At 40.9% G+C, this 24,533-nt stretch overlaps 1 protein-coding gene across 1 annotated transcript in view; it reads left to right on the forward strand.

Annotated features, from left to right (window-relative positions):
* Positions 1–24,533, forward strand: part of LOC311523237 (uncharacterized protein) — a gene marked incomplete at its 5' end in the record, with an annotated part of 104,328 nt that overhangs the window by 12,440 nt on the left and 67,355 nt on the right. Inside the window, one exon of the mRNA XM_084633011.1 lies at positions 14,523–14,650. Within this exon, the coding sequence (XP_084489137.1) occupies positions 14,523–14,650 (128 nt within the window). The remainder of the gene's footprint in view (positions 1–14,522; positions 14,651–24,533) is intronic.

The raw sequence follows: 24,533 nt of genomic DNA on the forward strand, positions 1-24,533 counted from the left end.
GCTACCTTGCATAATGACTTAGCCACTCCAAGTCTCTATTTAAGCCTAAATTAATAGTATCCAATTTGCAAATGAATTCCAATTCAGCAGTTTCTCACTGGAGTCTGGATTTGAAGTTTTTTTGTTTTAAGATAGCGACCTTCATGTCTGTGATCGCGTGACCAGAGAGATTGAAGTGTTCTCCGACTGGTTTATGAATGTTACAATTCTTGACATCTGATTTGTGTCCATTTATTCTTTTACGTAGAGACTGTCCAGTTTGACCAATGTACATGGCAGAGGGGCATTGCTGGCACATGATGGCATATATCACATTGGTGGATGTGCAGGTGAACGAGCCTCTGATAGTGTGGCTGATGTTATTAGGCCCTGTGATGGTGTCCCCTGAATAGATATGTGGGCACAGTTGGCAACGGGCTTTGTTGCAAGGATAAGTTCCTGGGTTAGTGGTTCTGTTGTGTGGTATGTGGTTGTTGGTGAGTATTTGCTTCAGGTTGCGGGGCTGTCTGTAGGCAAGGACTGGCCTGTCTCCCAAGATTTGTGAGAGTGTTGGGTCATCCTTTAGGATAGGTTGTAGATCCTTAATAATGCGTTGGAGGGGTTTTAGTTGGGGGCTGAAGGTGACGGCTAGTGGCGTTCTGTTATTTTCTTTGTTAGGCCTGTCCTGTAGTAGGTAACTTCTGGGAACTCTTCTGGCTCTATCAATCAATCCTGGGCGCCCCATCATCTCAGGCATTGGCACCCTGACAGCAGGATTGTCTGGCTATGTAGACTCCCTCCTCAGGCCCTACGCTACCAGCACTCCCAGCTACCTTCGAGACACCACTGACTTCCTGAGGAAACTACAATCCATCGGTGATCTTCCTGATAACACCATCCTGGCCACTATGGATGTAGAAGCCCTCTACACCAACATTCCACACAAAGATGGACTACAAGCCGTCAAGAACACTATCCCCGATAATGTCACGGCTAACCTGGTGGCTGAACTTTGTGACTTTGTCCTTACCCATAACTACTTCACATTTGGGGACAATGTATACCTTCAGATCAGCGGCACTGCTATGGGTACCCGCATGGCCCCACAGTATGCCAACATTTTTATGGCTGATTTAGAACAACGCTTCCTCAGCTCTCGTCCCCTAAAGCCCCTACTCTACTTGCGCTATATTGATGACATCTTCATCATCTGGACCCATGGAAAAGAAGCCCTTGAGGAATTCCACCATGATTTCAACAATTTCCATCCCACCACCAACCTCAGCCTGGTCCAGTCCACACAAGAGATCCACTTCCTGGACACTACAGTGCTAATAAACAATGGTCACATAAACACCACCCTATACCGGAAACCTACTGACCGCTATTCCTACCTGCATGCCTCCAGCTTTCACCCTGACCACACCACACGATCCATCGTCTACAGCCAAGCTCTGCGATACAACCGCATTTGCTCCAACCCCTCAGACAGAGACAAACACCTACAAGATCTCTGTCAAGCTTTCTTACAACTACAATACCCACCTGCAGAAGTAAAGAAACAGATTGATAGAGCCAGAAGAGTTCCCAGAAGTTACCTACTACAGGACAGGCCTAACAAAGAAAATAACAGAACGCCACTAGCCGTCACCTTCAGCCCCCAACTAAAACCCCTCCAACGCATTATTAAGGATCTACAACCTATCCTAAAGGATGACCCAACACTCTCACAAATCTTGGGAGACAGGCCAGTCCTTGCCTACAGACAGCCCCGCAACCTGAAGCAAATACTCACCAACAACCACATACCACACAACAGAACCACTAACCCAGGAACTTATCCTTGCAACAAAGCCCGTTGCCAACTGTGCCCACATATCTATTCAGGGGACACCATCACAGGGCCTAATAACATCAGCCACACTATCAGAGGCTCGTTCACCTGCACATCCACCAATGTGATATATGCCATCATGTGCCAGCAATGCCCCTCTGCCATGTACATTGGTCAAACTGGACAGTCTCTACGTAAAAGAATAAATGGACACAAATCAGATGTCAAGAATTGTAACATTCATAAACCAGTCGGAGAACACTTCAATCTCTCTGGTCACGCGATCACAGACATGAAGGTCGCTATCTTAAAACAAAAAAACTTCAAATCCAGACTCCAGCGAGAAACTGCTGAATTGGAATTCATTTGCAAATTGGATACTATTAATTTAGGCTTAAATAGAGACTTGGAGTGGCTAAGTCATTATGCAAGGTAGCCTGTTTCCTCTTGTTTTTTCCTACCCCCCCCCCCCCAGATGTTCTGGTTTAACTTGGATTTTAACTTGAAGAGTGGTCAGTTTGGATGAGCTATTACCAGCAGGAGAGTGAGTTTGTGTGTGTATGGGGGTGGGGGGGATGTGAGAACCTGGATTTATGCAGGAAATAGCCCAGCTTGATTGTCATGCACATTGTGTAAAGAGTTGTCACTTTGGATGGGCTATCACCAGCAGGAGAGTGAATTTGTGTGGGGGGGTGGAGGGTGAGAAAACCTGGATTTGTGCTGGAAATCACTTTAGATAAGCTATTACCAGCAGGACAGTGGGGTGGGAATAGGTATTGTTTCATATTCTCTGTGTATATATAAAGCCTGCTGCAGTTTCCACGATATGCATCTGAGGAAGTGAGCTGTAGCTCACGAAAGCTTATGCTCTAATAAATTGGTTAGTCTCTAAGGTGCCACAAGTCCTCCTTTTCTTTTTGCAACAAAAGAGACTCTGAAGATATTTTCTCAGAGATTTCATCCAAGCATCCTGTTTTGCAAGATGCATGTGACGAAGCCTAACATTAACATGTGCCACCAAAAGAACCAAGATATTCCCCCAGAATTTCAAGATACCATAGTCACTGAGGATTTAGCAGGATTCCAAAATGTAAATGAGCATCAGTGGTGAACAGACTTGTCAGGAATTGATTGATGAAACCAGTGGTGAATTGCAAAGGCGATTTTCTGAGAAGAACTCCAAGTTATACAAATACTTGTCAATAATCTATTCCACTGCTTCTCCAGACTTCATGAAATTGGAATCACTGTGTGCTTTGATTGAATTGCTTGGATTAGATATTGAGAAAGTGAAAGTTGAAAGGGCTGTATTTAAACTGAGAGATGAGAGAAATTGCAAAGAATTTAAAGAAGTTCTAGGTCCTGCCAACGAATTAAAGGAGGCTTTATTACGTATTTTTGATATGTCTATAGTGGTGTTGTTGTTTGGAGCATCAACTGCAGCTTGTGAGCATTCCTTTTCTTGTTTGAAAAGAATTTTATCACACCACTGGATGAGAATGATCCAGGAAAGGAAGAGAAACCTAATTCTCATGTCATATGAAAGTGACTTGACTTCAGAACTGAACCTGGATGTCTTTGTGGAGGAATTCAGATATCGTTATTAAGAAGACTACAACTTTGGTTTCATGACTGTCTTTGTTACATAGCACTTTTTGTGTTAAGATCCATACTTTTTCTGTTTTTGAATCTTTGAATTTTTGGAATGCTTGAATATTTTCAATGTTATATTGAACAATCACATAAATATCATTTTTTCTTCTTGCATAAAAATAAAGTTTAAAAAAAAAGCTGCTGACTGAGATGGCATTTTTCATGATGTATGTGAATTTTTGAAGGCTAGGACAACTGCCCCTCTTGTCATTAATTTGACACGCCTCCCCCTCATGTTGATGTCCTTGCTACATGGCTGTTTTAATACCAAGTCCGCACAGCCCAACCCAGCTCCAACATGGGTTTTCAGATGGGCTCTGATTATTTTACCAAATAAATTGTTCATCCTGGAAAATATTTTGATTTTAGCCAGTCAGCAGGAAAAGGCTTTCATCCAGCCATTCTGCCCTTAGGCATAGCATAGGCTAAATAGTTTGCTGCTCAGGCCTTTACACATCAGGTGTCATCTCAGTTAGCATTTGATCCATTGTGATCTGTCATCAATAAACCAGTCCTGAACGGCTGTTCTCCACTGTGGAGCTCCTGCACACAACTGAGCAGAAACTGAGGCATCCTTTAGAAGGAGGACAGGATACTGAGTGGGCTCAGAGCAAAATGGGAAGAAGGATGAAGGATGCATCACTTTCTGTCTTCGCTTTGAGCATCTATATACTTATGGCCAGTCCTTCACTGTGGGCAATTACTCTTCCCCTATCCCTTGTCTTTCACCGGTGTGCTTCTCCCACATTATGGGCAGAAGGAATAGAACCTAGTTTTAGAAAGCTGCAGCTCAGTGCTTATGAACTGTGAATTCACATATAGCATTATCTAACCCACACACAGTGTTTGCCCTTTGTTCAGTGCACCTTGGAAACACAGCGCTATGTCTTAGACGTCTAATCTAAAGGCGGGAGTTTGTGCTCTTGAACTTGCAACACTATTTCACATCTGCATTGGGTGAAGGTCAAAAGTTGTTTAAAAAAAGGGATCAGGAATTATACTGGAAATATCGAGGTGTTGGGGCGAAAATCTCAGTGGATTAGACAGTGTCAAGGAAAGGAAAGCATTTGTGAGTTGCCAAGGAACCTTTCATCATTTATTGATTCTCTCTGAGTTAATAGAAAATGACAATCTAAGGTGTGTGGGTTTTTTTTATAAAAAAATGGTGAACAAGCATGGAGAGAAATACAAGGCTTGATTTAAAAAGTTATGAAGCTGATCTCCAAAACTTCAGAAGGATTTTTGTGTCGAGGTTCTTTCCCTAGCAGTATTTATAAATAATCTGGAGTGGATTAGATCTTCATGATTGAAAATTTCATTCGGGGTCATCTTTAAATGAACTCTAAAAGCATTAGATTTCACTTGGCTGGGCTCTTTGCTTTGGGCGTAGGCCCAACGTATCTTCAAATCAATTCCAAGGTCCCTTTATAGCCCAAGCGGCTATTGATTTTTTTTTTCTTTTTACAAAAACTCGTCTCTAAACTGATCGTGTTATATATCTTGCCTAGTAAATCAATAGGGCTGAATTCAGATCAGGAGAAACTGCTGTACCAGGAAGTATGTGCACCCTGGCTTTTCTGTGACTGGGGAGGACACCTGGCAGTTCCAAAAAGGATCAGCAGGTGGCATTTCAGGGCTAAGACTCAGTCAGCGAACGCGGTTTCTGTTCTTACAAAGCTTTTTGTATTCCTTGTAAAGAGTGTACAACCCGAATGCATAGTCATAGTCTAATCTTCTAGTATTCCTTTCTGTCAGAAGGCCTGGTCGATACCATACACCTCATCAGTGAACCATTTTGAGGAGTTACAGAGAAAATGTGCTATGAATTAAATTCTTGTGACCAGCTCGACATACTTGAAGGGTACGCAGTGGCATATGTTTTTAACAGAGAACGTGCACAACATGCAATACCAGCCTGGGTATGTGAAGCCCTTTGTAGGGCCTTACTTACAGCACACAAGCAGGTATTGAGTGCATTTCCTGAGAACCCATTCACTGGGAAAGCTGACCGCATACTTGGTTGGACTGACATGACAATCCTGCACAGTGACAAGGATAGGAAATCAGTGCATCAGCAGTTCTCTTTCTTGTCCTATCAGTGACAGGTCATTCAGATTCATGTATTTATTCATTTGTATGTGCATTGATGTCAGGAGCAAATGTGGCATGACACAGTGTATTCTGGTGTCTTACTGAAGGATAGAATACATTCTGAGCACTCTTTTGCTGGGAAGGCAATTAACAATCAATAGGACCATATAATCCAGAGTACAGTAATAGTGAATTGACTGGGGGGTGTGTGCGGGGAATATGATCCAGGCCTATAAAATCATGAATGGTGTGGAGAAAGTGAATAAAGAAGTATTATTTACCCCTTCACATAATACAAGAACCAGGGGTCACCCAATGAAATTAATAGTTTAAAACAAACATAAGGAAGTGCTTTTTCACGGAGTGCATAGTCAACCTGTGGAACTTGTTGCTAGGTGATATAGCAATGGCTAAAAGTGTAACTGGGTTCAAAAAAGAATTAGATACATTCATGGATGATAGGTCCATCAATGGCTAATAGCCAAGATGGTCAGGGACACAACCCCGTGCTCTGGGTGTCCCCAAACCTCTGACTACCAGAAGCTGGGACTGGACAACAGAAGACGGCTCACTTGATAAATTGCCCTGTTCTGTTCATTCCCTTGGAAGCATCTGCCATTGGCCACTGTTGGAAGGCAGAATACTGGGCTAGATGGACCATTGTTCTGACCCAGTATGGCCATTCTTGCATTATTCTGAATTGTTTTTCCATTTCACTAGCTTGGTTGCTTTTTTGACCAGAGAAGAATGTGCTTTGCTATAAGGTCCATTGGTTTTAACCTGAGTCAGGTTTACCTGCTACAGAAAGTGTCGGGAAACTGATTGTTTCTAGGAGAATCTTGAAAAACACAACGTCTTGCTGGTATTGTGTTTGTGTTTTCACATTTTGGACTGTTATTTTTAAGGTGTGTGTGTGTGGGTGGAGGTGTGGTGGTAAGGAGCCGCTTGTAAAGAACTACCAGAGGATGGGACATCCTTTTTCTTTCTGCTCACTTCACTGTCTTTTGTTTTAGGCTATGGCTACACTACGAGGCTTTTAGCAACACAGCTGTGCCGCTAAAAGGCATGCAGTGTAGCTGCTGTTTGTTGGCAGGAGAGACATCTCCTGCCAACAAAAAACTTCCATCCCACATGAGCGGAAGTGGCTTTGTCGGCAGGAGAGTGCTTCTGCCGACAAAGCGCTGTTCTCACTGGTGCTTTTCATTGGTAAAACTTTTGTCGTTCGGGGTGTGTGTCGTTTTTTTTGGTTTTGTTTTTTTTAACACCCCTGAACAACAAGTTTTGCTGACAAAGTGCCAATGTATACAAATATTTAGAGAGACAAGCTGGGTGCAGGTAATATCTTTCAGTGAATCAACTTTAGTTGATGAGAGAGACAAGCTTTCTAGCTCACACAGAGATCATCTTCAGGTCTGGCAAATGTATTCCAAGTGTCACAGCTACATGCAAAGTGGAACAGATTGTTTAGCATAAGTAAACACACATTTTGAGTGACCTCTCAAGGTGAAGTAGCCCGTTAACACCTTTCCAGTCAGGGAAGAGGGAAAACTAGTGTGTAGGGTCAGTGGGTGATAGATCGTTGTAATAAACCATACATCCTGTTTCTCTATTCAGTCCAGGATTTTTTGAGTGTCCAGCAAAGTTATGAATTTCAGCTCCCAGGCTCGTCTTTTGAAGGTGTTACGCAGGTTTTCTTTGAGGTTGAGGATCGAGAGATCAGATATAGTGTGATCGCTTGAGTGTTCAGCCACAGGTAATACGGTGTTTTTGTGTTTTATCATTTTTCTGTGAGAGTTTATTCAAGAGTGTAGTGATTGTCTGGTTTTGTAGTTGTTGTTGGGCATTTAGTGCACTGGTTGTGGTATACCACATGTTGTGATAGGCTGTGTAGGACCCATGGGTCTTGCAAGGTGTGCTGTGTGGGAGTGTTGATCATCGTACCAGTGGAGTTACTTCTAGAGATTTTGCATCTGTTGTTTGGGCAAGATCTGGTGCCAGAAATTGGCCCAATAAAATATATTACCTCACCCACCTTGTCTCTTAATGTCCTGGGACCAACATGGCTAGAACAACACACCATATCTTTTTTTTTTTTTTTTTTTTGACATTTGACATTCCTGAAGCAAGAAATGGACTTAGATCTACATACAAAGTTGCACTGGTTTTACGAAAGGGGTGATTTTAAACCAGTTTAGTTACATCAGTGCAACTGTCTGTGGATGGATTTAAATCTGGATTATGAGTTTGGCATTTGCCTATAAATAGGCTAGGCAGAATTCAATTTTGATGATTGAATAATTTCGATGGCTAATATCAGTGTTTATTTTTAAGCATTTTTCTATTTTTATCAATTTAAATGTTCACAGTTGCACAAAATTACGAGTTAGATGCATTTTTATTTGTTTGTGTGACAGCCCTGTAAAAATTTAAACTATGTGAAGGGTGTGTGTGTGTGGGGGGGTGTCAGACAATAATTATGAAAATGACAGCAGACATTGAAATTCAAAAAGTTAAAGCTTTATTACTGTTAAAACACAAATGATCAAAGTTGAATATCAAAATATATAAAGTAAATACCCTTACATCAAACTCTGTTTTCAAGCAGCATTTTTCTCATTTTGCCTGTCTGCAAATTTCTGTTATCGATGGAAATATTTTTTTCCATGGGTTTGTGTGTGTACTGTGAAATTGACATTTACTGACCTTTATCAATAAAAAGCGAATCCTAACAAACCGACCTATAAATTACTAGTTTTAAACCAATATATGTGGGTCCTCCATACAGAGGTTTGCACTGATTTGACTAAACTAGTTTAATTAAACTAATGCAAGCTTCCATGTAGACAAGCCCCGTGTCTCTTATGTTAAGCAGGATGTATGTGTAAGAACTAGGGGCCACCAAATGAAATTAATGGGTAGCAGGTTTAAAACAAATAAAAGGAAATTCTTCACTCAGCGCACGGTCAACCTGTGGAACTCCTTGCCTGAGGAGGTTGTGAAGGCTAGGACTATAACAGGGTTTAAAAGAGAACGGGATAAATTCATGGAGGTTAAGTCCATTATTGGCTATCAGCCAGGATGGGTAAGGAATGGTGTCCCTAGGCTCTGTTTTTTCAGAGGGTGGAGATGGATGGCAGGAGAGAGATCACTGATCATTACCTGTTAGGTTCACTCCTTCTGGGGCACCTGGCATTGGCCATTGTCAGTAGACAAGATACTGGGCTGGATGGACCTTTGGTCTGACCCAGTATGGCCATTCTTATGTTCTTATATATATAAAGACCAGGGTCTTGGATATTTCTAGGGAGGGTTCAACCTGCAACCTCCAGACCTAGTGTATGAGCTTCTTCAGCTTAAGCTAAAGGGCTATGAGTTTGATTTTCAAAGGTATTTAGGTGCTTAAAGATGCCAATAGGGGTCAAGTGGGATTTTCAAAGCATGTAGGTATCTGATGCCCATGGATTTTAAATTTGCTTTTGAAAATGCCATTAGGCACCTGTCTGCATCTTTAGGTAACTAATGCCTTTGAAAATCTGGTCCTAAATACCCTAGTTTGCAGCTGGCACAGAGGAGCACCTCTAACATACACTTAACACTTGGTTATGTGTTGATACCTTCTCTTCCTATCAGCACTACCTTCCACTTGGAAGAGGAGAAAGCTGTTAGGGCGTCTTTTCCCTTTGCATTTGAACAGTGTTGGTTGATAGACTGTCTATGATTCAGTCTTAGGGACTGGGAAGGAGACTTGCTTTTGTGATCTTGTGAGGAAACTGAGCTGAAGACGTTTGTGTCCACCTGTAATACATGAGTATTTACAGGGCGTAATTGAAGTTTGTAAAGTGCTTGGAGATTCTCGGATGAAAAGAACTGTATAGAAGGTGTACATTGTTATTGGAGTCCAGTATAGTGAAAAATAAGGATCAGATATGAACATAATCTTGAACAAGGAACACAGTGAAGAAATAAGAATTAGTCTTTTAAAATAAAGACCAGGTGGCAATGCAAACCAAAGTACCAGAGCCCTATATGCTGGCTACTAACTTGGTTAGTGCAGTTACCAATAATTACCACATCCTTAAATGACCATATTGTATTCACTAATGTCAGAGGTCAATTCCCAGTCATAGGATATAAAGAGGGCAGTGCAGTAGCTCCTAATGTGCATCAGGATGAGAAGATTGATACTGACAAGGTGACCTCGGGCTCTACAGAGGCAGTTTATTCTGAATGCCTCTAGTTGATCCTACTTATGTTGGAGACCCCAAGCGATAGGACTTGTCTTTTATTTCTGGCACAACACAGTTTACATGGGCTCTTTTAGAACAGGACAGCAGTGGTGGAAATAAATGGAAAAGGGTAACTCGTCCTATGGAAACTTGTTGCCATCCTAATACCCTGTGCCCCCAGGATGCCCTTTGGTCGGTCTCTGAATGACCGCAGTGCTGTGTGAACATCTGGCAGACAGTTCCGCAATTAAAATGCGTTGCCTGACATCAGTTCCGAATTTGTCTGTCTTTCAATTTTTCATGTCCATCCAAATTATGCCCTTATCCACTTAACCATCTCTGTGCCAGATAAGTGTGTATATGATTCCAATTCTCCTGTTTGCCTTCAGTTACCAAGTTTACATGCCACTGATTTTGTTTGATCTGTTTGTTTTTACATTAACTTTCGTGTTGGAAAGGATTTTTCACTGATCTTCTGTTCGGTCTGGAATCTGTGGTTACCTCCTCCTTGTTAATTTGTTTTAGTTTTTCAACTGATGGCAATTTTGCTTTGGAGGAATTTGGCTACTACTATCTTGTAATTTTAGCCTGTTAACATATTTTTGTCAGGGTTTTACATCCACGGGTCTGTCATAGAAAATCCATTGATTTTTTTTTTAAAGTCACAGAACAACAGAGTGTAGCATTTGTAAATGCTAAGAGTCAGGTTGTCAGAAGTATTCATCAAACTGTAGCTGGAATTTTGCACATTCAATTATATATGTATTTTAAAACTCTCATTTCTGTTTCTAAGATGCACTTAACAATGTAGTTTTGTGGGTAAAATGTGACCCTAATTACAGAGCACTTTTTGATGGTACAGATAACTTCAATGTTAAAACCTAGTTGATGCGATTTATCCTGAGAGGAAAAGAAACATGGGAAGCAATATTAATATATTTGCATCTTCTTCAGGATTTGAACTCATTACTTTTGCAATACAAGGTGAATATTTTGTGCATTATGCTGCACAATCTGTGTTTCATATGCTGTGGAATTAACTGATGTAAAATCAGCTACAGAAGGTGTCTGAGATTGTTCCTTGAATGAACAGAACAATCGTATTGAAACATACTGAGCTGTACAAGGAAAATGTGAATAAAAGTGCACATACATACCACCCTCAGCTTAAAAGAAGCCTATTTCCTTCTTCATACTTAAGGTATGCACAATGTCCTGGCAATTAGGGTCAATTTACAGAATATTTTGCTGCAACAAAACAGTGAAATGAAGAACAAGAGTGCTGCATTTTAGCTTTAAATTTTCCCCTCATTAGGGAAAATTACTAATGTGACTTTTTGTATGATCATGTTGGCATGAAAACGCAAACATGTCATTGTGGGTTTAAATACAGTAATGCTGTCCACAGTGTAAAATGAGCCTGACAATTAGGAATCCCAGTCTTACTGTCCTAAACCATGTAAGGATACAGTAAAGAGCAGAGTGGGAGGTTGTCTTTGCAGGCAGAATGCTCCACAGAACAGGTTAATGCACGGCATAAAGTTTCCCAGTATTTGGTGTTTAAAGACAATAGGCTTAGCTTCACCACTAGGTTCTGTTATACATACATAAATAACTTAATGCTCAGTCTCTGAGTCAGGGGAACTCTCAGGGCCAGATCTTTACCTGGTGTAAATTGACATAGTTCCATTAATTTCACTAGGCCTGTGCTGATTTGCACCAGCTGAGGATCTGGCCGTCAGTAACCAAAACCGTACTTACTGCTAACGGCACTTATATGTGAATCTGCACAGAAGTACTGTAACTTCAGACCTAGTTAATCTATGCTTGCCATTTGTTTGTCTTGATATATAGTAGCAGTATGTGTGCTTATACTACGCTGTGTATTGTTGTCTAACATCCTTACGGCAGGGGCGAGAGAAACACTCTTTTCCAGCTAATTTGGTTAAGCTAGGTATAACCGCCTGCCTTGTAACTTTTCTGTTAATCAGATCATGGGACTGTTCTGAAGAAACTTTGGCCAACTACTAAAACAAAGTCAATATGTACGTGTTGTAATAAGCTTGAATCGATTTTGCTCATATATTAAGATTTATGCCCTCCAGAGTCTAATATATCTGAGGTGGAAGACAGGTCAATATATGTCATTATACGCTGTCACTGGGGAAATAGACTTTCCAAAGAGATGTCTGGCCCTAGAGATTCATACCATCAGCCTGAATATCTAGCGTTGAAAAGGCTATTCTTTTTACTTGTGATGGTTTGATGTTCAGGACTTGGCTTGACAAATGGGCTCGGCAGTTGTTTCAGATTAAGGTGGCTCTGTGGTCCTCAGCCCTAGTGGGAGAGGTATAAAATAATGTAAGGTCTGGTTTAGACCTAAAATCTGTGTTGATTTAGCTACGTCGCTCAGGTCTGTGAAAAATTTCACTCTGCACTGAATGGCCAAAGGTTGGGAGATCAAAGGGGAGTCTCCTGATTGCAGCTGGTGCTACGCATTCTGTAAAGAAAGCATGTGAGGTAGTTTGATTTCTGTTGTTCTAGAATTAATTTTAAAGGGCTTGTTGTTTTGATAAACCCTCCCGCATCTTGCAAGCTCTGTCACCAGCTCCTCTGGCACAGCTAGAATCTGGGCAGGGTGAAAAGAGACCCTAGTATTGGGATTTACTGTTGCTGTAAGGCATTTAACACGGCCTGTGCTGCCCTCGTGCAGGTAGAGAGCCCATTCCCCAGAGGGGTAGATTATCAGTGAATGCTCTTCACCCATGACTCTGGTGAATGCAGCTGTGCAACTGAGAGGAGGGTACAAACCTGCAAGGTCTCCTTTTGTGGTTGGGAGCATCCCACTTTCAGCTGCATTCTGTGCAGCCCCTGCCCTGGAGCTTAAACCTCCAGATTTGGAGATCTGAGGAGACGCTCGAAGATATTTCTTGATGATTAGGGCTATACTAGGCTGGAGCCTTTCAGATTGAGGACGTTAACCATAGATATATAGCCTAGAGCTTCAACCATCGCTCTCTGGCCATAGTGGCAGGCAGGACCACAGACAGAGTGCCCCCCAGCCAGGCATATAAGGGAAACGGAGCAGCAAGAGCCAGACTCCCGAGCTAGGGTCCAGCAGCCTGGCCAGAGCATCCTCAGTTGATGATAGGTAGCAGTTTAATTGCAGTCCCAGTCCAGGGTAAGCAGCAGCCGGTACCAGGATCTAGCAACCTAACCCCAGCCCTCCTCCTGGTGCACGAGAAGGAGCAACAAAACCCAGAGCCTCAGGAAGCCGCTTCTGGACGAAGGCCAACCAGACCAGGGCAATTCCAGAGGCAGCTGGGAGCATAACAGTTCTTATGTTCCCAAACCTCATTCCATGCTGGAGCCTGTGTAACCATGCCTCGTGGGTCACAAGTGAGAATGCCAAATTCAGGACAAACTGCTGAAAAATAGGGCAGATACACACCAAAACTGGTGGTTAATCCCCCATAAGATATACCAAACCAGCAACAAAAGTAAACTGTCTCATCATACTGGCGAACAAGAAGTTTCAAACAAAGCTCTCAGCACAGCTCATGGAAATTCACAGGTGACAAGATGGTGTTTGGAGTCACATGGGCAAGGTCCATGCATGATTCCGCTTAGTCACAGTAGAAGCCATTACCTCTACCTCAAACAGCAAGTTCCCAGGAAAGTCAATTCAGGGTAGGTGAGCATCTTCCATTGTGAGTTAAATGTTCTTTTGATGGGCTACTCAATTTGAATAGTCTCTCCGAGATGTGCTGGCTAACTACCTTGTGGGCGCTACCCAGGAGCAAACATTTTGAAATACAGGTATAGAGCAAACAATCATAACTTCAAATACCAAAATGGTACATGCATACAGATAGCAAAAGCATAACTAGCAAATCATACCCTTTCTATTGACACCTTACTTGATACATTTTGTATAAGATTTGTTGCAATTATATAACCATGGTAGCAACAATGATTTGCATGGTCATATTATAATCAGATAATGTCACAGCCTGGGTCAGTGTTAAGTTTGGGTAATCAGCACATTTATCACTACTTATTTAATTAAAGTAATGAATATTCATCTGTTATGCAGGATATATATAAAATGTCCTTTTTTCTGAATCCTCAGGCTGAACAGGTATGCGCTTTACGGCCTGGCCACAAGATGGCTAGTCAGGGGCTCCTGAGTCCCTAATCCCAGTTATGGCAGAGTTCCTCTGAGGCAATTTCACCTGCATGCTCTGCCTCTGTTTCCCCTCAGTAAAATGGAGTAAATTCTTCCATGGGGTGTTCTGAGGACTAATTAATGACTATAAAGCAGTTTGAGGGCTATTAGAGCTAAGTATTATTACCCTGTAGATAGTGTTGACTGAATAATTTATTTGTTAAAATTGTTGCCAGTTTCTTATATTCACCCAACTCCTCCCTTCCCAATTTGATACCTCTAATTGCAAAAGTGCTTCTCGCTTATCAGCAGGACAAGGGTGGAGGGTATTGAACTCTAATCTTTGTCCTTCATTAGAGTATTGAATGTGTCAGCTTCTTGTGGAATGATTTGCCATGTTTGCCTGAACAATACCTGTATAAACTCGCTTGTGGGAGGGAGAGGAATGGGGAAGGCGTTGGCAAAGATTTAATTCTTTGCTAAAACATATAGGTTTTCCAATACTTGTGTGTCCTTATTACTGCACCCAGGCGCATGGTATCTGATTATATTGTTTTATATATTCATTTAGATGGAGGAAATTATATAGAGAGCATGGATGGTATTTGATATTCAGTCAGTCTGCCCCTGCTGAACAGAATATTAGTGTCGTCTCCTGTACTGTCATCGTGGACAAAGCCCCTGTGAACAGTCACATCCGTAAGTAGTTGACATTATGTTGGTCCTTTAATTTAAACAGAAGGCTTGTGCTGATCCAGGTCAATGTTACTATGTGAACAAATGGATTTCAATTTCTTTTAGTATGGCTTGTGTGTGAAAGTCCTCTGGGCATATATAGTACAGTATGTTGTGTGTTTGGCTGAATGTCCAAGTGTGCATTTCACTTCACTCTCTCAACCATCTTGTCACTGCAACTTTACATGTTTTTCATTTGTTTCTGCTGTTTTATTTGTGTGCATATTATCACCACAGCTTCATTTCCCCAGCCCTCTGCCCCACAGTAATATAGTAATAATGAATAATTGTGATTATTTTTCTTGTTTTTCATTGCGGTGTCCTGTAAGGCATAGAAACAATCCCAACAACCCCCTCATCTTCCCCCTTGTATTCTGATTTGGGAAATAATCAAAGGATTCACACTGTTACACTGAAAAGTCACCAAGGCTGTTGTAGCAGCTGCGAAGTGCTGTAAAGTGTCTACCTCTCAATAGCTGTCTCTCTCTTTTCTTGTATTGTAAGAACTCACCAAGGAAGAGATGCACAAGCTACCACTTGTTCCACAGTATCAAAGAATTTCTCAGGGTGGCATTTCAGCACTGGTCAAGTGCTGAAATGCCACCATGAGGACCAGTGGTTTAAGCGTCTTATAGATTCATAGATTCATAGATATTTAGGTCAGAAGGAACCATTATGATCATCTAGTCTGACCTCCTGCACAACGCAGGCCACAGAATTTCACCCACCTCACTTTAGCGCTACAGCAGCGGGGCTGGTGCAGCGTTTTAAGTGTCGACCTGCCCTTGGTAATTACAACCAAAATATGTTGTTCCTCATATCAGCAGAGAGTTCTGTCTTAGGGTATCTGAGGGTTTGTCTACACTTGAAATGCTACAATGGCACAGCTGCACCGCTGTAGCACTTCAGTGTAGATGCTACCTATGCCAATGGGAGGAGTTCTTCTGTCAACCTAGCACTGTCTACATTTGAGGTTAGGTTGGCTTAACTACACAATTCAGGAGTCACTTAAAAGAAGGTATTCCAGGAATGGTCCTGAGACAGACAAATGAATTTAAGATTCCTAATAGTCATTAAAGTTAAATCCCACGGAGATTTATATGTAGCTCTTTCCATAATTTCACTGCAGGAGGAAAGCACACCTCTTTCCGGGGATTGGCTAGATTTAAATATCAGCTGCTGTCATCCATTCATTGGCTCATCACCTTCATGAGATTGTCTTGTTGGTATTTTCAGCTCCTGAATATGCAATCTGATGATGTATTCGTAGCAGGTTATGAATTGCCTTTATCCTTGTTGTGGGAAATTTCGCAGTGGATCATTAAAGTATAAAATGTTAACTTTCTTCTATTCCATTCATTTTCTGAGATATCTCTTTAGTTCCACCAGGGCTTAATAGGAATTGGAATTTTGTTTTAAATGAGTCCAAACACTGTTGTTGCCTATATAAAGGTCTTTTAGCTCTCAACTTTGTCTTTTTTAACATATTTAATATTTGTCTTTACACATAAATAGTCACTGTTCTGCTTACCAGTCTTTTGAGAGATGATTCTTGTCTTTTTCTCAATTTGGCAAGAAATTGCTTAAGCATTGTAAAATAACTAATGTCCACTTAATATCGATAATTTTATACTCAGATGCCTTCTTACATTAGCATCAAATTATCTTGCTATATTTTTACATAAATCATCTTACTATTTATATGGCGATGGCATTGGGCAGTTATTAGATGAAGGTTTGCATTTAGGTTCAAAATATTGGAAAATATACATCTCAAAAGGCAAAGTGGGTGAGGCAATATCTTTAAGTTTTATTGCACCAACTTCTGTTGGTGAAAGAGACAAGCATTGAAGCTACACAGAGCCTTTCTTCAGATCTGGGAAAGGTACTCCCAGCATCACTGCTAAGTACAATGTGGAACAGATTGTTAAGCATAAATAGTTTAACATATATTCTAAGGGACCATTCAAGGTGCAGTGGTCCATTAACACCCTGCAAACATAGGACAAAAAGGGTTAGAGGGTTACAGATTGTTGTGATAAGCCATAAATCCAGAGTCTTTTTATTAAGACCATGATTTTTAGTAACTAGTAAAGTTATGAATTTAAGTCCCCAGGCTCATCTTCTGAAGGTGTTTTGCAGGTTTCCTTTCAGGACAAGGACTGAGAGGTGATTGTTGGAGTGATTGTTTTGTGAAAAGTGTTCACCCACAAATGATACAGTGTTTTTGTCTTTTATCATTTTTCTGCATGGGTTCATTTGAGAATGTAGTGATTGTTTGGTTTCACACACAAAGTTGTTGGATTATTTAGTGCACTGGATAAGGTACACCAGGGATCAGCAACCTTTGGCACATGGCCTGTCAGGACGATTTGTTTACCTGCAGCATCCATAGGTTTTGCCAATCGCGGCTCCCACTGGCTGTGGTTCGCTGTTCCGGGTCAATGGGGGCTGCAGGAAGCAGCGCGGGCTGAGGGATGTGCTGGCCGCCACTTCCAGCAGCCCCCATTGGCCTAGAATGGCGAACTGCGGCTAGTGGGAGCCGTGATCGGCCGAATCTGCGGATGCTGCAGGTAAACCGTCCCGGCCCGCCAGGGGCTTACGCTGATGGGCTGTGTGCCAAAGGTTGCCGATCCCTGAGGTACACCACATGTTGTGCTAGGCATGTATAAGATTCACGGATCTTGAAAGGTGTGCTGTGCTGGGTATTGATCATTGTAGCTGTGGAGAGATGTCCGCAAGTTTTGCATCTGCTGTTCTATCAGTGTCTGGTGCTGCTTTGGGTTGGTGGGTCCTTGTCTGCCTAATATCCTGGGGCCACCATGGCTACAACAACACTGCAATTGAGACTCTCAAAAGAGGTATATGTCCTCTTAAACATTTCAGGGATAGTCAAACATGAATTAGAAGTAACACAGGTCTTCTACAAAACATTTCCCAAAAATAAATGTTTTCCTTTAGAGTTTAAAGAATGAAGACTTTCAAGTGTTTATAAAATAAATTATTTTTCATACAGACATGTCTAGACTTTATGTGGTTTGAAACTGAAGGATTTAATTTTCTTGTAAAGGAAAATCCCTTTTTATTATTTAGTTTATGGCTCTGACACCATCTCTCAGGCAGCACTCCTCTTTGAAGCATCCTTATGTTCTTTTACATGATAGCTTACAAATTGCAATTAAAGACTTCTATCACATATTCTAAACAAAACACAAATCACAAAAACTCACATTTATATACACCTTTCAAAACATAATGTAGAAGAAAACCAGTATAGAATATTGAAGCAAAATAGATGTTATAAAGCTGCATTTATCCCAGGGATAAATAGCGTTTGGAAAGAAAACCCATTACTGTCTGTTTAAGGGCCTAGGACAGGAGCCTTGTAGGGGGCCAGGCTTCCCGTTCTCCCAACCAACTGCAGATGAGCTGAGAAAAAGGGACAAGCATATCTACTGTCTCCTCCCTCATAGCAGGGCAGATAGTAGCAGGAGAAGATTGGCTTGCTGAACTTTGAACCTGAGGACTAATTGGGGAAAAGGGGTCAGCTGAAGGAGAAGCTGGCTAAGGCTTTACAGCCTGCCTAAATTACACCCCCAGCTCCAAGGAGGAGAGCTGGGAGGACTTCTCCTCTGTTAAGGATGGAGTGAGAGCCTGTCTCTGAAATATGACAAAGCCACTGCCAGAGAGGCTGGCAGTGGCCATGAGGAAGCTGGCCTTGAGTAGCTGGTTGGGAAGTAACCACACGAGGAGATAGAATTCCACAGCAGGAATATGGGAGTCTGCAGCCTGTGAGGGATGCTGACCAACAGGGAAAAGGTAGGAGCAGCCAAAGGAGGCAGCAAGGGATTGGAAGGCATGGTCCTTAGCTGCCTACCAGGGTTTCTGGGCTTGATCTTAGAGGAGAGGATGGGCCTGGGTTCCTCTGCCACTCCCCCAGCAAGAGGGGAAGTTACAAGCAAAGACAGATGGGTCCCAATTGGGGGCTGATGGCCTGGCATAAAGACCACTAGAATTTGGGTTTGTTCTGTTTGTACATTTTCTGCTACCCCAGAAGGGGACTGCATTGAAAGGCCACACCACAGAAGCAGCAGACTGCTGCAGAACCAAAACAATAAATGATGGGGGGTACTAGAGGAGAAGAACCCCTGAAACATAATATCCTGGCACAAGGGGCTGCTGAGGCAGTGAACCTGTCATGCTGACAGAAAATAGGGATCTCCTAGGAATTTTATTAGCTTGAATATTTTATGCAGTTAGAAAAGTAACAAAAATGTAAGTGAGTTATATTCTCCAAATGTTTTGCGCATGAAAGAAATTGTAAGTATCTCCTAAAACTTGGTGAAGGGTAAGGAAATTTGTAATAATCAGTTATAGGAATACATGATATACTTTTTATTGTTTTTGCATGAGTATTGAGGCTTACCTCCCATAATAGAGTTGTGCATTTAGCTTTTTTTTGCATAGAAGTTGTAGGTACTTGATATGTGATCAATGTTCAGTTATTTTTCAATGAATCAACTGTGACTATGCAAACCTCTGTGCTCTGATTGGATATTGTAATCCTCTACTCTGGCTGGTTTCTCTATTTGGAATATTCAAGCTGCTTGCCAACAGCAAAGCCCCTTGCCTCTGCTTCTCAGTCTGAAAGCAAGCTGAAAATGCTAAAGGAGGAAATAGATCTAAACCATGGAGAGGTAAAAGGATTCATTTCCTTCATTCAGGCCCAATCTCTGCTCCCTTTGAAGTCAAAGGATATTATGCCCATGACTTAGTTTATAAACTCTGAGGCTTTTGTTTATGTGTGTGTCCAGTGCATAATATAGTGTATCTCTGATAGGAATCTGTAGTCACTACCGCAATACAAGTAAAAAATTACTTCAGTAGCAACAGTTGGGCTAGTTCTCAGACTCCTCTTCCATCCTTACCAGTCAGCAGACTCTAGCCTTTGTAATAACTATTCTGGATTTGCGCATACATTGTTTATATTGGGATTCTCCTGTTGCCTCAGTGTGGCTTTGAACCAAAATGTGAACAGTTATATTGCAGCTCTTCTGGGCAGAAGAGAAAAGCTGGAGCGGGGGAATAAGATGGAGGGAAGGACAAAAACAGAAAGGGAAACGATAGAATTTGTTTCCTTTCCTATTTTCCAGCCAGCTTTACTATTAACAAAACCTTGGGCTAGTAAACTCCTTGGCTATTGACTTCTGAATTTGTTATAAACATCTAACTCAGAGTTTATTCAACCCTGTTTATGATTGGTATCTCATAAACAGGAAACATCTTCCAGTTTAACATTATAATATACTGGCCTGGGACCCCTACGGGGCTTTCCCTGAGAGAGGAAAAAGTTATGGGACTTAACAGCAAAGGGCAAGCAAAGAATGGTCAGGAGTACACAGGGATGGCGGAGCCATGTTTGTGTCCTAAGCAATGTGCAATAGGGCAGGAAGGGTTCAGATTCAGAACATTTAACAGCCCAATCCTGCTATTGCCCTGCACTCCTCATTCCCCTTCGTTTCAGCATAGTACCATGCACAGATTGATGGCAGTCTCAAACTTCAGAAAGGAACTTAAAATTTGATCTTCTCTGTTTGAGGTGTTATAATTTTACTGGAGAAACAATATTTGAATATTCCCATAACTATTACTGCTGCAGGAAAGTAATATTTAAGATTCCCCTGGGCTCTATGCCCTTTCATCTTCACAAATGCCTGTCATTATGGAGGGGTGGAATTGCATCACCTTTAATTCACCCACTGCTAGTATTTTACTCAGGATCATTTCTGGAGAGAAGAACAGGGAAAATTTACAAGTTTGTTAGAAAAGCCAAAGTTCATTTGTTGGAACAGAGATCAAAAATTTATGGGCAGAATGCCAGGAAAGGCACAAATCATTTTGAAAGTGTTCCCACAAGAAATCATTGAAATTGTTCAGACTCTAAGAGCCCCAATACCATTTTATTTCTTCCCAGAAAAGGGAATATATTTCCTGCACATATTTTAATGAGGAGAAAACCACTCCCTTAGCTCTAGTTGTTTAGCAGCCATATAAATATTATGATGCAATGGAATGATGATGTATATATGTTTGTATTTGATTTTATATGTATATAAATATATATAAAATTTTATTTCACACTGGAGTCGAGATGTGAGACTTTGATTAATTCAATGGTTAGATAGTTTAACTGGGTTTAAATATACCCATGAACAATGTTGTTGGTGAGTGAATATTTGTGTGTGTTGCTGATGGAGGATTCAATTTGTCTAGGTGATAACAGCTGATCTATTAATATGTAGTGTTTATAGAACACTTTTCAAATCTTGATGTCAAAGCCTTATTATAAAGGTATTACCTTCATTGTGGAGGTGGAGAAATTGAGGGACAGATATGTAAAGAGACTTCATCAGGGTCACACAGAAAGTCATGGTAGACCTCTGGACAGATCAAAAGTTTCTTGACTTGCTGTCCTGCAGCCTATCCAGCTGACCATAATGCCTCTGGTAGTAAAAGGAGTTCATATATGCATTGGTGGATGTTGATGGGAATTTATGCTGTCCTATTAAAGACAAAGCTAGGGTCTGGCTCTAAGGACTAAACTTAGCAATTCATGGGAGGCTGGTGCTTTCCTATAGAAAATATATTTTGCTTGGTTTTAGACTTTCAGCTCACCAGCTCAGCTTCATATCATCTTATTGAGAAATATTAGTTTGACTTGCTAAGCTTCTAATATAAATAATTGAAGGCTGCTCTGTTGGTTTATTTGTGTTGGATAACTACATCTTTCTTAAGCCATGGCTTTTTGTTGTTGTTTCACCCTATTTTTCAGTTATACTTGGAATGTGTCATTACAATAATTGCTAGCAAAATGTTGGCTGCTACGTAGGGGATTTATCATATTTCAGAACTATTCCATACATAATTGTATACATTTTGAATTTAAAATGTTAAGATGCAGAGATAAGAGAGCATATAGTTTTCCTGGTTTATTATTAGTATTTATTTATTTATACTGTGAAAAGGTGTGCTACGAGCCTTAAGCTAAAGATGGGCTGAACATCCCCCCCCCCACCTCAGATCTAAATGAACCTTGTCTGCATACAGTCACCACAGATAGTCAGCAGGCATTAAATCCAGGACTGTCAGCACCAACGCCCTGATTCAGCGAAGCATTTAAGCATATGCTTCAGTACCATGTACTTCAGTAGGATTTAAGTATGTACTTAAGTGCATTGCTGAACTGGCAGTCCAAAAGCATAGTCATCTGCCTCTGCACTTAACTGTTAGTAGCCTGTGCTCTTGATGCTGACCGCCCTGGATTAAAATCCTGCTGATGAGTTATAGTGTGTCTGTGTCTGAAGCCATTTCACATCAAATTCAAACATGCAGCATACCTGTATGTTGTTCTGATGTAACAATACAATTTCCCCTTGTTTTCTCAGCAAGCAGATGGCTAATTAAGTTCCCTTTTGTTTGTGCTTTGCACCATGGGGAAGAAAATCTGATACCACGCATAAGAAAACTGTGATGGACACCTGCTAATTCCATTATACACCAGATACAATATATACCCTGGTTTTACTTAATTAGCATAACCCTACCCATGGGAGGGCTTTATTCTATAATTAGACTCCTCCCATTTGAAATTCTTTGGTGACATAAATACACTTAGAGGAGAGCAAGAGATGGCAAAAGGAAAGAAAAGGAACAAACTCTTTACTCCGGGGAGCTCGCTGGGACACACATCATTGCACGTGCCCCTATGTCTCCCACCCCAATCACAACTACTTCAAGAGTAAACTAGAAGTTGGCTTCTCCTTCTGTTGCACTTAAGGGAGTTCTGAGATGACATCTCACAGCACTTATTTTAAACAGAGAAACATCACCATTAGAGGCCATCTTAAGAGCAAGAAAGTAAACGTGAAAAGCTAAACTCATTCTCACTGAACCTTGCAATTATGCTACCTTCCTCCGTCTGATGAAGAATACTCAACAGAAACATTTTCCCATGACAAATGCTTTAAAACTGATGAAGCAAAAGGTTTTTCTCTTGTACTATTGACTTCATCTATGCGTGAAGCCAAGATATTCAAGTATTGAGCTGACCTACAGAAAGTCTTTACATTTATTGAGAAATGTTACTTAGCAATATGTAAGACCAGCAAACAGAAGTCTCTTCTACCCAGAGTGAACTGAGAATAGAGAGGCAGTTTGAGGCTAACACAAAGAGACAGGCTGTCAGGGTTAACACCAGCTGGGGAAAGAATGAGAAATCAAAAAGAAGGAGGATGCTGAATGTCTTTCTATGGTTTATGAGGCTTTGGAGATCTATGTTCTCTTTTATAATTAGAGTAAAGTGATTGATGGCCTTCTGTTACCCCCCAAAAAATCTTAACACACCTCATGTTGTTTTCTGAAGGCAATTTGTGACCAGTTTGTATTGAATCTGCTGTGTTTAACTCAATACATTCAATATTATGACAAATAAATCCTTTGTTATATTTTGATAGGTCTCTGATAATCAGGCTTGCAGAGTCAAGACAAAAGATGTGATTTCTTATGGTTACTTTTTTTGCCACATATCCGTGTTTAATCTTGTCATTTCCCCAGATATTTGCATAGTACTGCCTGCTAGATATATGGTGTTACTTTTAATTTATTTGTTTGTTTGGTGAGGGAGATGTGGAGTACCTTTCCAACGGTCAGAGTTGAAGCAGATGCAGGGCTAGTCATTTGACCTGTCCAAAAATAGTTGGTCAATTGACTGGTCAAACATTGGTCAAATATTGTCAGATAATGTTAAAAAAAAAAAAAAGGTCAGATGTTTCAAAGCACAAATTTATTAGAACAGTAACAAAAAAGAGTAAGACTTTTTGTGGTTTCTTAGCCTGGCATGCTTATGTCTAATTACAAAACAAAGTTTTGTTAACTGTGCTATTTTAATTCAGAAAAACGTGAAACACAACGAAATGAAGTTCTAAAATGTGAAAGAATAATTATCTTTTTTGCTATGTGAGGTTAGTATTTAAATGTGAAAGTTGCAAAAGAACAATGACATTAAACAGAAATAAAACAAACACATAACTATAAGAAAATAAGTCATCTTTAAGTGCACTTACGCTAGGAAGTCAGGAGGCCAACTCTTCAACTATCTTGCTTTTCATTATCTTTTTTCTTTATCCGCTTTAACCGCTTCATCTGTATCTCCATTCCCATCATCGAATCCACCAACATCTCCTTTCTCTTCACCTGATGAATTGTGAGTCAACAGTACATATGCCACTTTCTTCTCTAATCTTAAATTGTCATAGAGGGTCACCCGCTTCCCAGCGGTAGATCTTCAGTTTATTTCTGGTTTTTGAATGGATGATTCCCCAAATCAAAGAATTTTGTTCTGCATATGAAGTAGTTAAAAGAATTTCTTCCCATGTAGTTAGAATGCAAAGAGAGCACAACACTTTCCACCATGAAATTTAGTGCTGCACTAAATGACACTGAAAAATGACTGCTGATACTTGTTTATTTTTGAAAAACTTGATAATGCTTTTCTCTTCTGGCACATGATGAGAAAACTGTCAGATTTTCAACATCACCTATAAAAAGTTGCATCGCCGGGGCAGCACATCCACAACACAAAGGTATAGATATTTATTTGTCAACAGCACCCAAGCAGCTTTCGTATTAGCCAGCACAACCGATATAAGGATTTGTGGGCCCAATTCACTGATTGTTTTTATACCCATCAGCAATATATTGGACTGTGTGCTGATGCTCAGTTGGAATGAGTAAAGCACTGGTGGTGAAGTTGATGGCACCCTCACTGGGAATATTGCTTCATCTGTCG

Source organism: Lepidochelys olivacea (genome assembly GCF_965140295.1).
Source record: "Lepidochelys olivacea isolate rLepOli2 genome assembly, chromosome: 7".
Taxonomy (NCBI): Eukaryota; Metazoa; Chordata; order Testudines; family Cheloniidae; genus Lepidochelys; species Lepidochelys olivacea.